Below are 14,936 nucleotides of genomic sequence, written 5' to 3'. Positions count from 1 at the left end.
CAATTTTAAATTATTTTTTTGAATTTTTTCAATTTTTTTCACATTAAATTTAATTAAATTTTAATTTCAAAGTTTCACTCATTTAAATCATTCTTGAATGGAATTCCTTTCAAGCTTGATGATGACAAGAAAAAAATTTTATTTATTTTAGTTCCGCACTTGTATCTCTTGAGATGTTACTTGTTCAATGTTTCTGTGAAAATTCAAGAAATCGGATAGAATTATATCGCAATATATACCGAGGAAGAAAAGAGTTTCAACCTCTTATCTACACTATTATTACACGTTAACACATCTTCAAGAAGAAATAATAAAAAAAAAGCTGCAAAGCTTAATCATCACATATACAATCATGCAAATAGAAATGAAAAAAAAAGAGTGTCTGGAAAGTTATGCTGATATGTGTCACGTATAATTTGATGTTGAAAGTGGTGATGAAAAGGATTCGTTCGGAAGTTGCGTTGTATATGTAGCGAATTTTCGAATTTTTACTTAAAATTGTTTTATGATTCAATTTTCTTAGGGTTTTTGGGGGGTTTTAGGTTTGCTTACCAAACATTCAACTACCAGGACATACGTCTACTTACTTAGTTGTAGAGTTCATTTAAAATTGCAGGCCTGCAGACAAAAACGCAGACGATATAAAATGTACAGTCGAAAATCGCAAACCTGAGCATCTTAAATACAGGTCTGCGGTTCAAGTCCGAACCCTCCTTATGTGGTTGGCCGTACATATTGATTGTGACTCATGGCATTCCTTAGATGGCGCCTGAAGCTGACTATTTGAAACCTTACTATTACTGAGGTTTTAGAGAATAACAATAGATCGAGCTGGATTCGATCTTACGTCCTTTAGATGTCAAATGTGCTTACCTACTGAGCTACCGGGAGTTATCGGAGAGCATAACATAAAATATTTGAACCTTACCATTGCGTATTGGACCAAATTGTTACCAACATTGACTACAAGCTGCAACCAAAAACACAACACTGACTCTATCCCTGGTTAACGCTTGACTTTTACAAATACTAAATTGAATACTTAGAAACTAAACTAAATTAAATAGATTGGGAATCACTGTAAGAACTTGATGACTAATCTATCAAATGATACTTGGTACGTGACTTGGGAAGGGAAATTGAGACTTAAAACTTCGACCGGCGGCTCTAAAACTCAGGAATGCATTCCTACAGTATTTCATTAAGCCCCGAAGGCACATGGCCGAACATTTAGGCCATACTCGACGAAATTTGGCCTTAGGCCAGGATCTAACTCAGTGGATTTGATTCTGTGCTTCTCAGTTGATCTAAGTCTGTGATTTTTAGTACATCTGATCAATCTATCTTGATATATCATTCAAAGGATAGCTCAATTGATATTGCAGTTGCTACGTCCCGAATCATGAAACTACCTCATTTCACACCCGCTACTACTTCTCACCTTTTTAAAATTTTCCCAAATCGATATCTGTAAATTTATAAGCCAACTGTAAGAAAATAACATCAACGACAATGATTCACAAGTTCATTACCAAGAATCAAACACCAAATGTATAAGAAGCGCCATCTTAATTAATACACCAATTAACACATCCATAAGAGCTACAAAACTTACAAAAATTAATTCAACCAAGAAATAAAGCCATCAAAAATGTTCATAAATTTTCCATCATCGTAAAATTAACTGTCATATTAGATATCGTCAAGTAAACAGACATTACTTCTGAATGTTGTCGATGCAAAAAACAGGATCGTCACAATTCCAACTGTGTGGAAATTTTTTTCAACACGTTTATTTTATGGCTTCTAATGACACACTCTCGAGAGTCCTTTAATTAACCACATGCTGCTTTTTGTCAGAACCTTAACTAATCAGATAGATTGTGGACTGTATTGACGAGCATCATTCATGTCGCATTTTAATTTACGCAAAAAATAAAATAAAGAGTTGACGCAAAATAAGGGGTTGTGTGGCGTCTCATTGAGATGATAGACATAAAATTTATTGCAATATTTTTAGATGTGACTTTGTGTGACTGTAAAGTGAACATAAATATAAATTGACATTCAGATGATTTTAATACATATTTTTTATTATTAAAGATTTCATTTCCAATTTAGTCTAAATTTATTCACATTCAAAGCTCTTTGATTCATTTATATCAGTGGTGAGCAACCTGTGTGTCGCGGCATACTAAGTGTGTTGCTAAAAGTCATAAACCACATGTCATGACACAAAAAATGTTATCCAGTGTGTCACGACACAAAAAAGGTTGATTCTGTGTGTCGCGATACATAAAATGTTGCTCCTGTGTATCGCGACACAATAAAAAGTTGCTTCTGTGTTTCGAGACACAAAAAAAAAATAGCTCCTGTGTATCGAGACACTGAGAAAGTTGTTACTGTGTGTCTCATCACAAAACAAGTTTCTCCTATGTGTCGCTACACAAAACGTGTTGTTCTTATGTGTTGCAACACAAAAATGGTTGCTCCTATGTGTCACGTCACTAAAAAGGTTGCTATAGCTATGAACAGGTGTCTCTGATGTGTAGCATCACAAAACATGTTGCTCTTGTGTGTCGCAACACAAAAAAATGTTGCTCTTATGTGTCACGGCACACTAGTGTGCCACCAAGAATGCCATGAACCGCATGTCGTGTGACGCCTCTTTCCTAACTTATCACTAATATGTCCCGCGACACAAAAAATGTTGCTCACCACTGACTTTATATTTTTCCAACATTATATATACGTCGGAATCGAGAAAATTTATAGACACCGTCATTTATGAGCAATTTTGCTTTTGAAGTGGATAGGATGATAGATTATTTGAATAATTTGTAATAGCCGTTGTCAAAAAATCACATGTTGCATATTTCTTTCCAATATTTGATATTGGTGAACAGCACAGATTTACGTCAACATCTTGTTGTTGCATTGGTGATTCCTTGCCCAGTGAATTTTGATATCTCAACTGTTCGAGTCGTAGTTGATTCTGTCGTTTCCATTTTGTTCGACGATTCTAGATTTTAAATTGAGGGAAATAGAATTAATTAGTTTGATAATTAGGGCAGTAATGTGCTTAGTAAGGGCAATTTTAAGTTATGAGTCACGGTGAATTGTGAATGAATTGCAAAAATAGATTTAAATTGACTAAGAAGGCACAACTATTGATATTTTTAAATCTGTAAAAGACAATGAGCATGAACACATGGTAACATGATAGGCGTATAAGGTGTAAGGAACCCCAGCACTAATGTAACGCTGGATAATCATATTATCGGCTCTGACATCACCGTGGCTGCTGATTTTAACCCGAATAATTGAAGTCGGTTAATCATTCTAAAATCCGGAACCAGGCCGATGTGACTCATGCCTGGTTGGGTCAAACCAGTCGTCAGAGTGTCATCAGAGCATGTGACTGATGTGACTTTATCTTAGTGTTCAGTTTACATTCATAATCCAGATTACTTCTTACTAATCAACTCTGTGCTAATCCAATTACAACACACTTTATAGCACAAGATCAACAATTAGATACTTACTTGATACCACGTTTTAACTAATTAAAAAAATAATTAATTCATGTTATCAAATCGCAATCGGGCATTAAAAACTAATCAAAATTCACCTTGAGTCTCCGATAAATTTAGATGCGATGCGACTTCACCACGATCAGCAACGGACAGATATTTTTGGCATCGAAATTTTCTTTCTAAATATGCTAATTGAGAGTGGGTGAAAGCAGTTCTTCGTCGTCGTGATCTTTTTAGTGTTCCTTTATTTGTTAATAATGTTAATTGTTGAGTTGAATGTTGATTTTCTTGAATGTTTGCGTAAATGTAATTGAAATTGTAGTTGTCCTCGATACCGATGTCAATTTCTTGTCCATCATTTGATAAATCTGTTGGAATTGATGAATTTATTGGTTATATATTGATTTTTGTTAATAATTTTAGTAATTGAACGTTAAAATCCATTAAAATTTGAATTTGAAGTCGTGATCCTTGGAAAAATGAATGTTTTTGAATGAAACATTGAGTTTATTGGAATTAAATGATGAAAGCATTCAATTTTCAAAGATTGAACCTATTAAATTCAAGTTAAGCTACATTTCAATGATATTTCCTAACCATTCATTCAGAAATCCATCAATCTACGATCAATTCATCGATACATGATCGACAAAGATTCAATGTTTCGTCAAATCTTCGTTAAATAAATTATTTAGGAAAACATTGAATCTTTTACTACTTTTATATCCATTCCTATGATTTCTCATTAATTAAATTAAGTGTTCAATCCGTAAAATGTGAGAAAATCTCATAATAACATTAGCTAGTACTCAAATACAAAGGTAAGTGGCTGTTTTATTGAATAAATCATCAAATTAAGCAAATTTCTTTCAATATTTTACAGTAAATTAGTCAACAAGGATCAAAAATACTAGCCATATCAATAATTATGAATAATAATCATCATAACAATGAAGGAATCACACAAAGCGATGCAATATCTCCAAGATTTCGTAACGATCTGACAAACAATGAGGCTATTCTTAATTTTTGTTACTCATGTAAACGAGAATTTACGATAAGAAATGTTCATGACTTAATGGAACATTACTCAATACCGCACGAGAATTTTAGCTCTTACTGCCTTTATTGTAAAACTGGAAAAGTTCATCAGTACAAAAGTAATGTGAAAGGCATGCAATTCTATCATGATTGCTACCGATCGAGAATGAATTACGATAAATAATTCAAAAAATTAGCATCAACTCCAAAACTCTTCCATGAACTCATTATACTTTGAATTAAACTATTTAAGGTATTCGTCACGTATGAGAATTAAGACTGAATAGTGCAATTGTAATTGAATATTTTAAAATTGCAACTACATATTAGAAATTTATATATTATGCGTGAGGCTACATGAAGGCCACAACTTCTTTTAAAACATCAATTGATCCGATATTCATGTACGTATATATCAAGTATTAATTTTGTTTCTGTTATTATATTAATGTTACCAAAGATATTATTCAATTGTCTATATCAATATACTTAATCACAAAATAGTTAAATTGTTGTGACATGAAAGAGACTCCAAAAATAAAAGTTTAATGATTTATTATAGAAAATGAGTAGCGGTATTCTTTCATTTTCTATTTAGGTGCTGTTAAGCTATATGGTGTTAATGATCGTTTGGTAGGTTTGGAATCATTCAATGGAAGCAATAATGAATATTATAGAATGGATCAGTAACATTCAAGCAGTTAAACAACATACAGTCAAGAAGTTGTGTCTATGGAGTAATCGCCAACGCACTTGGCTCATATTTGGTGGGTTAGCTCGAAATTTTTCTGTTAGAATCCTGTCATTGCGTGCTTTTTTAGAAGTTTAAATACTTTAATTGGTTAATCTAATAGATCAAGATGAAATTTAGGGCTCTAGAGCGCACTGGGCAACGTTGAACTAAGGAACGGGTCATGAAATTGATGTTCAACACGAAAAATTGGAATGAGAGTTACAAGATTAACTTACGAATGGAAAATTGATAGAATAGATCTAAAGGTATCATATTATGCCCATTAAAGATCAAAAGGAAAGCCGAAATATGTTCAAAACCTTGTTCTGAAAATTAGATTCTTGATTCTACATCATCAATACCCGATCGGCACATATTGAAATGTTGCCACCACGGCAACGACTCGGTCGTATACTTAAAGCCAAGTGGCTGCCAGCAATTTGTGCCGATCGGGATAGTCTATATGGATGTTTTACTAATTACACGCACAAAAGCCAATTACTCCAGAAGGTAATACTGACGTTATCAACAAATCAAGAACAGAATTGCATTAGAAAAACTGAAAAACCTTTAACAAGCGCATTTCAACCTATTATGCAGGTACTCTCGCACTACTATGAAATTTCATAACAATAAATCAAGCATGACAATTATCACATATCACTATTTTATATATTTATGGCATTTTCCATCAGTATTTGCTGCAATTTACTTAATATAGATGAAGCAATTAAAATGAGCAATTTTATTCCGTCGCAATTTTTTCATTCCATGATGAGGCATAATGAAGAATCTCTTCAGATCTCCAAACTGTATGCAGCAAAATATTTCGATGACTTTAAATGGAATAATTATCACACTAAGGTAGATGTCTGCGAAGGAATTGAGAAAAAGTTGTGAAATTTTCTGTGGTAGGCACAGAAATCGAAGAAAAAATGGTGGATGGCATGTTATTGAAAAATTCCAAAAAGCTTAAGGATAGCTTTGTCTAGATTTGATGTTTAATTCATGTCCAAACCCTGCCACTAGGCAAATACAGTTGTTTTCGGTTGTTTTCGCCAAGTGGCAGCCACTTGGCTTTAAGTATACTGCCACCCCGTCGCCGTTGTGCCGATCGGGAAAGCGACTTAAAAGTGACCTGGTTTTTGATTAAGGTTTCCCGAATTTTTTGTAATTTTTTTTGTCTAATTCTCGAGATCGAGGTTGAGACTTCCCGGGTAATCTTGGTTTCGGTCTCGGTCTCGGCATCAGGAATACTTAACTTTGATGTTAGCCAATCTCTATTAAACTCGTGGGTTTAAGTTTCTTAATTATCAGCCGCAGACAAGTGTTCAATTCTCAATAATTTACTACTAATAGAACAGATTACACTAAGATGTAACCTGGTCTAACCTGATAGCACAACATAGTCGCTACAACACCGCTGTCTTTCAGGAACTTCCCGGAAAGTCTCAGTCTTGAGTTTGGTTTCAGTCTCGATCTCCGTTTTCGAGAATTTGTCGAAACCGAGAGTTTGGGAAGTCTTAACAAAATGACATGAAGTTTCCCTGATATTATTTACTGAATTTGGCTAATTTCTACAGCGAAAACTGAAATTTGCTGCATTGTGTCAATCGGACAGTCTCCCTTAAGTATTACCTTAACCAAAGAACTTCATTTCCACCAATTTCCCTAAATACAATAGTTCAAGCATGTCATCAAATCAATAAAATTTCAATTAAAAGTATAATACAGAACATCCATCACCACATGACTTTACATAACGTTCTATTCCTCCAAGGCATAAAGATAACTGATGTCTTTTATTTAGCACAAATGAATGACTACAGAAAAAAACCGCATTCAACTTGCTTAAGTATCTCTGTACATTCTAATTAAATTTATTTATGCAACATTCCTTTTTCGAAATGAATTGAATGAGATGAAGAGAATCTTGCGTGTGTCTATTTAATTCTACATATATCACACTGAAAGAACTCTCACTGTTTTTGCACGTGACGAAAAAAAAGAAGGTCTCATACATACAATACGATACGTATATGGAAGTAAAATAATGATCCATTGTTCTATTTTTATCAACAATCAAGATATAAAGGCAAGAAGGCACTTGAAAATCAAGTGAAAAAATTATTCAACGTATGTTATTTTATTGCTATTGTAAGAATAGGATGTGCATCAACTATTGGCTTTTGCACATCCACTTGACTCTTTAATAATCCACTTGATTCCTTTACTTCTTTTTTTGGAGGGTTATTTTTATTCACATATAAATTTTTAATGATTTATGATAAGGATTCACAGCAATTTTTTGAGTTTGTGGGTTTGTTCACATGTCATGTCTTTTGAAAATGAGATTTTTAAGGGGCACAGTTTCAAATTTAAGGAAGTACATTGAAAATTCAGTAGTTGAAAATTAATCTGCAAATTAATAAATCTTGTGTCCGAAATCAAAAGTATCTGCTTTAGGGGACTCTTTAGATCCACTTTTACATCCTTTTAGATCGATTTTTCAGCATAGCGACCATAAGGAAGCAATGATATACATATTCTGTTTGATTTGTCAAAGATTTTAGAATTTACTCATACATGACTGACTTTAAAGGGTTAGAACAATGAAAGAAAACCCTTTTTTGTCCCACGGTACACCTTGGTAGTTAGTCACGACTGAAATCGAACACGGCGTGCAGTCCAATGGATTTCAAAATAAATCCAGCACATTTGTTAGCTTAGGCACATAATGTGATTACTAATTGGTTAAAAAAATTAATTAGCAGTACTTATTCGTTTTGAGGTTACTTCTTAAGTTTTAGTATTTGTCCTTAGAACCTAAACTGCCAATTTATAACATCTTTTACCCCCCAATCACTAAATTTTCAGTTTAATAAAGTGTTTATAATGGATTTAAACCTCATTTTGCTGGTTACATCTAGAAAATTCATAGCTGCATTTCCAGTTAATATTGTTCGAAAAAGGATATATGAAAAATTTCCGATGCCGAGTCTCGAACCAGTTTCCGCTGGGTCGGTATGTAATGATCAAATCCCAAACAACGAAGCCTCTAAACCACCAAACCACTCCGATTAACTTATAAACATTGCACATCATAAACAAATAACCCCCCAAAAACATAAATTGTCTTCAGTTCATGTATTGCTCACTCAAATTTTTATGTAAATTTCTTTACGGAAGCAATCAGGAGCTGTAAAATTATTTCAACACGCTCATGGCTAAATTTTTATGTAAATTTTCAATGATTTTTTAAATTATGTCAAATCATGAATTTGGAATGACTTATTTGTGTCTTAAATTGTTTGTTGATGACTATTTTGTGACATGAATATAAATATTTTATGGATGGCATGAGGATGAGAATTTTCATGCCCGGAAGGTAAATTCCTTTAATACTGTAACTTAACATTACCACTATCACTTGTCTCATTATGATCAGCATTTTTAGTTATTAAATCTCTCAATAAATCCCGAATTAGAAATGACTTTTGATTTGAAGCACTTTGATTTTGATCCATTTTTGGATGTTACTGGATATTACTTATTAATAAATTAATTCCAACTTTTTACAGCTATCCAAAATACACAATTTATCGCTCGTTTTGTGGTTTTAAGACTAAATACTTGCAAAACGTTTTTTAATTTGTTTTAGTCCTTTTTTTGCAGATCCATCATATGCTAGGGATAATTTTTTTCATATTTTTCATAATAGCAAGTGAGCTGTGATTCGTTGAAAATATTGTTGTGGGTGGATCTAAAAAGGAAAGCATTCTGCGAGGGAATAAAGATGTGAGAATGTTTGTGAAATACTTTTCGACGAGATTTGGATGAGATTTAAATGGAATTAGTTAGTTCTTGTTGAAGCATTTAATAATTTTGAGAACTAGTGTGGTTTTGGAGTGGAATTAAATCTACAGTATTAAGCTATATTTAGTTTTATGTGTTTGAATAGGGTGAAATCTGGGTAGTCGAGCTATATGAAGTCAAATCTGCAAATGGTTGAGTAAGTCTTCCATAGCCGATTGATTAGACAACAGACCGGAAATCTGTAATTTTATTCTCTTTACTATGAAGAAGTAGGTTCGATTCTCATCAGAGGCAGGTTTCTCAATCATTCCTGTTGGGTAAATGTAGTCAGGAATCTTGAAACCTTCTTTAGAGGGATGATGTGGGCTATTTTACTTCTCAAAAACCTGGGCGATAGATCAAGATCCCAAATTTCCATTTGACATGGCGTCCGAAGTTCATATTGAAACTTAATGCAAGTGACACGGATAAGAAACCAACCTTGCTTTTTTGCAAGCGAATAGCAAAATTTGATAACTGTGACACTGCGGCCTGTTTAGAAGAGGTTTTATTGGACGTCACTCGCTGATTAATCGATTCCGAATAGCACAAATTGGTTGATTGATTTAAAATCAACTTCCAAGCTAGCGTGTCTGCGTCTTCATACCTTATTCAGTATAAATTCGACATCATACCAGAGTCACAATGCCCTAGATTTAATCAGAATGTGGTATCAAGCCAGAGTCACGCATGCGGATCCATTAACCGATTTGTTCTATTTGAGTATATCAGCTGTTGAGCTGTTGTATTGAGGTCTACAATTACCTAAGCATCTGAAAATTCAAATATCAAACAGCAGCCTTGAATACAAAAGCAAATTTCTCAATGCTCAAATAATCAAATAATTCCATCAACATCCATTCCAACAACAAAACCCAACCTATTCAGAATATGATTGGTCAACAAAGTTCTTGTATGATAAACTCACAAATACCGCATAGCATCCAAGAATCGTTTGCATCATATATTTTATTTTTACGGTAATTGAGATTTTAAGTGATGTTTGTGTTTTTGTTGGAATCAGATCTCGTCTATTATCTCCTTAATTTTCATTTCATAAATTGTTGAGTGTTCAGCCTTTGAATTTTAATGATTATACATGATATCATTAATTTTCTGTAATTTAGTTTCAAATGAGAGTCTTTTCATAAGTGAATAAAAGCAGAGAAGGCCCCTTGTCATTGAGTGCGTAATTTTTTTCCAGCAAATCTTTATTCATCGTTATTTTCCATATGCTTAAAGGATAATTTCCAATTTATAAAATTTTTAGGTATCAATAAAGTAAGAAACAATAAATTTTTTTTCGTGATTTTAAGTGAAAATGTGATTTTTTATAGAAAATCAATTGTGAGACCCGAGCGACACAGATGAAGGAGGCTCTGGGATGGAGCTTTTCAGGCTCTGCTCAGCATGTTTTTGGCAACCATAAATAAGAGTGCTTCGGTTAGGAAATCGGCTTTGATTTGGAGTTTATAAAGGAGGTCTAACGGAGCTTTAAAATCTCCGAAATAGAGCCTTAAAAGTTCCGAGGTAGAGTCTTAAAAGCTTCGAAGTAGAGTCTTAAAAGCTCCGAAGTAAAATCTTAAAAGCGCCGAAGTGGATCCTTAAAAGCTCCGAAATTGAGTCTTAAAAGCTCAAAACTTGACTGTTAAAGCTCCGAAGTTGGGTTTAAAAAGCTCTGAAGTTAAATCTTAAAAGCTCCGAAGCTGAGTCTTAAAATCTCCTAAATGAAGCCCTGAAAGCTCCGAAGTTGAGTCTTAAATGCTCCGAAGTTGAGGCTTAAAAGATCCGAAGTGAAACCTTAAAAGCTCCGAAATTGAGTCTTAAAAGCTCCGAAGTATGGTTTTAAAAGCTCCAAAGTGAAGCCTAAATAAGCTCCGAAGTGGAATCCTAAAAGCTCCGAATTAGAACCTTAATAGCTCCGAAGTCAAGCTTTAAAAGCTCTGAAGTAGAGTCGTAAAAGCTCCGAAGTAGAGTCGTAAAAGCTCCGAAGTGAAAATTTAAATGCTCCATCCTCAAACCTTCTTCATCTGTCTCACTCAGGTGAATATCAATAATTGATGTACGAATTATTATTTTTTTTTACATATTTTACGTCCATTTCTATTTTGAGATTAAGGATATATTCATTAATTTAAATTTTAAAAATCATTTAAATACCTGTTTTTTAAAAACTCATTTAAAAGTTCTCGTCAACCTCACAGAAATTGTCATATTAATCTTATTTCATTAATAAAAAAAAGATGATCAGCTTACTCTATTGCATATTGATATTCGTCAAACATCCTTAACATTAAGAAAACTTAGAAAAGCAAGTTTTTAAAAAGTTTTTTTTAAAGATTAAAATTAAATATTTTTAATTATTTTTCCAGTTGCTATGTCCACGTTGATTGGGCATTTGTTGTGCATTAGCCAGCATTTCCAGATACTGACGTTGCATGTCTAGTGCTCTTTGCATATCTAATGCCATGTTCGATGAGTTCTTACTGCTCGGCTTGGATGAAGCTGTTTGGATGAAAAGTATAGATTCAGAAATTAGAATTGAATATTAAAGTCAAAGATAGGGTAAAGGATTCATTGAACAGTTAGGTCATGTGGTATTGGTCTGAGGTTTCGAGCCATATGGACTCGAATCTGTCAATGCGAGGGTAAGGCCTCAATGGCCGACTAGTTAGGAAATAGACCAGAAAACCCAAAATTCTATCTATTCGTGTGTTCGATTCCTACCAGAAGTCCGTCTCTCAATTATTACATGTCAATAAGACATGATAAAACAGACAAGAAGCCCGCTAAATTGAGCATGCTCAAATTTACTCATAGTTACACTCATTTAGGTGGATATTCCTATTGTCTGCTTAGAGTATACCCAAGTCAATCAAGACTTTATTGGATATACCACACAAAACGTCTCTAACTGTCAACTCTCCCTCATCCACATCACCAATAAATACCAAACTTACATTTTCCCTTATTGCTTGGAGGAGCTTGTTGCTGTTGAGCCGCAGCGGCAGCTTGTGCCATAGCCAACTGATAAGAATATAATAAAGGACCGAACTGCATTTGTGCAGCCAAATTCTGAGCTTGATTGTTTGAGGACATTCCTAAATTTTAAATAAACCAAAATTAGCATCAATTCCAACATCCAAAAATGACAGCAATCCTTACCTCTAAAGAGCTGTTGCTGGAATGCTTGCATGGCAGCAGCAGCTTGTGACTGATTTCCAAAATTTCCCATATTAGACAATGATCCTAAATTGCCAAAGTTTCCTAAACTGGCAAGACTGCTCAGAGCATTAAGTTGTGCTGCAAAGCTCATGCTTGACATTGGATCATTTGCTGCAGCGGCAGCAGCTGCCGATGAATGACGTGATGAATTTCTCGATGAATTTTGAGACGATGGTGGTGGAGTTTGTGTATTATTATTTGGAGGAGTTGGTGCTGGACGTGATGAACGTGATGGTGTTGTATCCATACGTTCCATCCTTTCCATTCTCTCCATTCGATCCATACGTGAATTTTGATTTGGTGCTGGCGATATAGCAACAGGAGCTGGTTGTGGTGGCGGAATTTGTGGCTGAATTGTAACACTTGGTGATGGTTGTGGTGTAGCTGGTGAATGAATTGAATAGTCAGTTGCATTATTTGATGAACTTTGTGATGCCATACGCTGTTCTATTTCTTGTTCTTGTTGCAATGCTTTAACAAATGCGGCCTTCAAGCGATTTGTATGTTCAGCTTTTAGAGCCTTCTTAACATTTGTTGTGACACATGATTCACATATTATACGAGGTGCTAAAAATATTAAGGCATTATGTAATCATGCGAATCTAAAAATAATTAGTGTATAAAGAAGACATACTCTGGTCAGCACCTGCACGTTTATCTTTTTCCATCTTCCAGACTGGAGTAAAATCAATCTTGCATTGTGCACAACGGAATGGCTGTTGTGGTTGGGGTGTCACCTTCTTATCCTTGGTCAAGTAGTCGACGACATGCTCCAAACCTAATAAATAGACAAATTCGCCGTTTGCTGGATTTGGGATGAAGTGCATCTCTGGCGGTGGGGGCTGAAAATCAAGGAAGTAAGGAATTTAAGTCTCTGTAAGTCAGTGTATGTCCAGTTAGTCTACCTTTGGTGGTGGAATCTGAAGCAATGTCTTTTCCAATTGCTTCCTCAAAGCAAGCTTAGCAGCAGCTTGCTTTTGTGCAGCCGTTTGATTATCTTCCATTGAAGACCTCGACGACTGATTCATGGATGTATTCTGACTGATTGAAATCGATGCAGTCGGAGTGATGGAAACTGAATTGTTCAAATTTGAATTTTGTTGCTAAAAATAGACACAAGATTAATACAATTTTTTGTCAACAAGGTTAAGAGACTTTATACTTACATTTTTAGTCTTAAGATTCATAACTGGACCAGATGTCGGTGTGATAGTAACTGATGGAGTAATTGACAAATTCGATGATGAGCGTCCTTCAAGAACGGTTTTACCTTGAATGAATGGAGTTCTTGATGATGTTCCGGTTGTAAGTGTTGCACCGCCGGGCAACGATTGACCTCTTGGCAATGGAAAGCATTGTGCTTGGTCATTGTGTGATGACTGCCTATTTGTGGTCTTATAATCAGTTGGTACCATGTTAGTTGGGATGACTGTTAAGCTTCCCTTCGACAACATCGACAATGGATTACTATAATTGGATGTAAGATTTTGAGCACCATGGGAAAGATTTGCTGGAGTCTTATTCTCTTTCATAACTTGTTGTGAATGCTTAATTTTCTTAAGCAAAATTAATTTGGTTTCTTCATTCCTTAGTTCTTCCCTTAATTTACGTAACGTACGTTCACGTTCCCATATTTCAGCTGCCGATAATTCCTTAAATTCAACTTCAGGCATCGGAGCATCATCGTCATCATCATCATCCGAATCATAATCACCATTTGACTTTTCAGCACCGTTATTAAAATTAATATCTGGTGATTCAATTTCAGCATATGACCGCGGTTCAGTTCTTGGCCTTAAGACTCGTCTTGGATATCTAGTTTCACTTTGTCCACCACCATTTTCATTATTACTATTATTAGTTGGGGTTGGATTGTTGTTAGTGATTGGAGTCGGTGCTGGAGTGTTGTTTGGGACACTTATTGGATTGTTGTTGGGTACAATCGTTGGGATTATTGTTAAACCTTCGGGAATGGAAAGATCCATTTTTTTTCTCTTTTCCTACTTTCCCCCAACTAGCTATTCAGCTCTCTGTTTATTTTTTTCTTCCGAAAAATCGGTGAATTTTCTTTTATCAAATTTTCCACTTAATCGATGAGAAAAATTCTTAACTTTACTATCAATAGATTTATCATGTGCTATATTTACTATTTATGCTATTTTTATGTCAACTTTAGCGGTTAAAAGCGAGTTTTTTTAAAAATGGAATTTTGTAAAATTCCTGTTGTCAATTAACACTAATGTAGGTGATGTAAAATGGGGTGTCGTTGGATATTCTCCGGAATTGAGATTGCCCAGAGGTATGGAGTGGTTGTTTGGGATTTTTGGTGTTTTGTGGATCTGGAGTGGCAGGTAAGGAATTCTTTGAATTGATGGATTTTAATAAAGATTAACCTCAAATTTGATTGAATTTTGGAGAATTCAAGAAAACATTGGAAACATTCAATAAAACATCCAAAAACATCAACTAAAACAATCAATCAACATCCTAAATAAAGAATTAACATCAAAAACATTCAAAATTTAACAAATTAAATTCAAATACAA

General features: G+C 34.3%; 2 protein-coding genes across 2 annotated transcripts; both read right to left on the bottom strand.

The window, feature by feature from the left end:
• Positions 1-2,131: 2,131 nt before the first annotated feature.
• On the bottom strand, positions 2,132-8,837 carry LOC139086792 (homeobox protein GBX-2). Its single transcript, XM_070635388.1, has 4 exons — positions 8,732-8,837; positions 3,632-3,904; positions 3,546-3,562; positions 2,132-3,022 (listed from the first exon to the last, which is right to left on the bottom strand). Exons 1-4 carry the CDS (start codon positions 8,835-8,837, stop codon positions 2,786-2,788), a joined length of 633 nt encoding a protein of 210 aa, XP_070491489.1. The 3' UTR covers positions 2,132-2,785.
• Positions 8,838-10,340: 1,503 nt separating this feature from the next.
• On the bottom strand, positions 10,341-14,770 carry simj (transcriptional repressor p66-beta simjang). The gene is made up of 6 exons (XM_070635474.1): positions 13,557-14,770; positions 13,296-13,493; positions 13,025-13,232; positions 12,331-12,957; positions 12,126-12,266; positions 10,341-11,670 (listed from the first exon to the last, which is right to left on the bottom strand). The coding sequence occupies exons 1-6, from the start codon at positions 14,373-14,375 to the stop codon at positions 11,522-11,524; spliced, it is 2,142 nt and encodes a 713-aa protein (XP_070491575.1). The 5' UTR covers positions 14,376-14,770; the 3' UTR covers positions 10,341-11,521.
• Between the last annotated feature and the right edge of the window lie 166 nt (positions 14,771-14,936).

Source organism: Chironomus tepperi, unplaced genomic scaffold, assembly GCF_022539635.2.
Source record: "Chironomus tepperi strain 1889 unplaced genomic scaffold, CSIRO-AGI_Ctep_v1 contig_89, whole genome shotgun sequence".
NCBI lineage: Eukaryota > Metazoa > Arthropoda > Insecta > Diptera > Chironomidae > Chironomus > Chironomus tepperi.
Note: the sequence above shows the minus strand (reverse complement) of the source record. Positions and strands in the feature narration are given on the sequence as shown.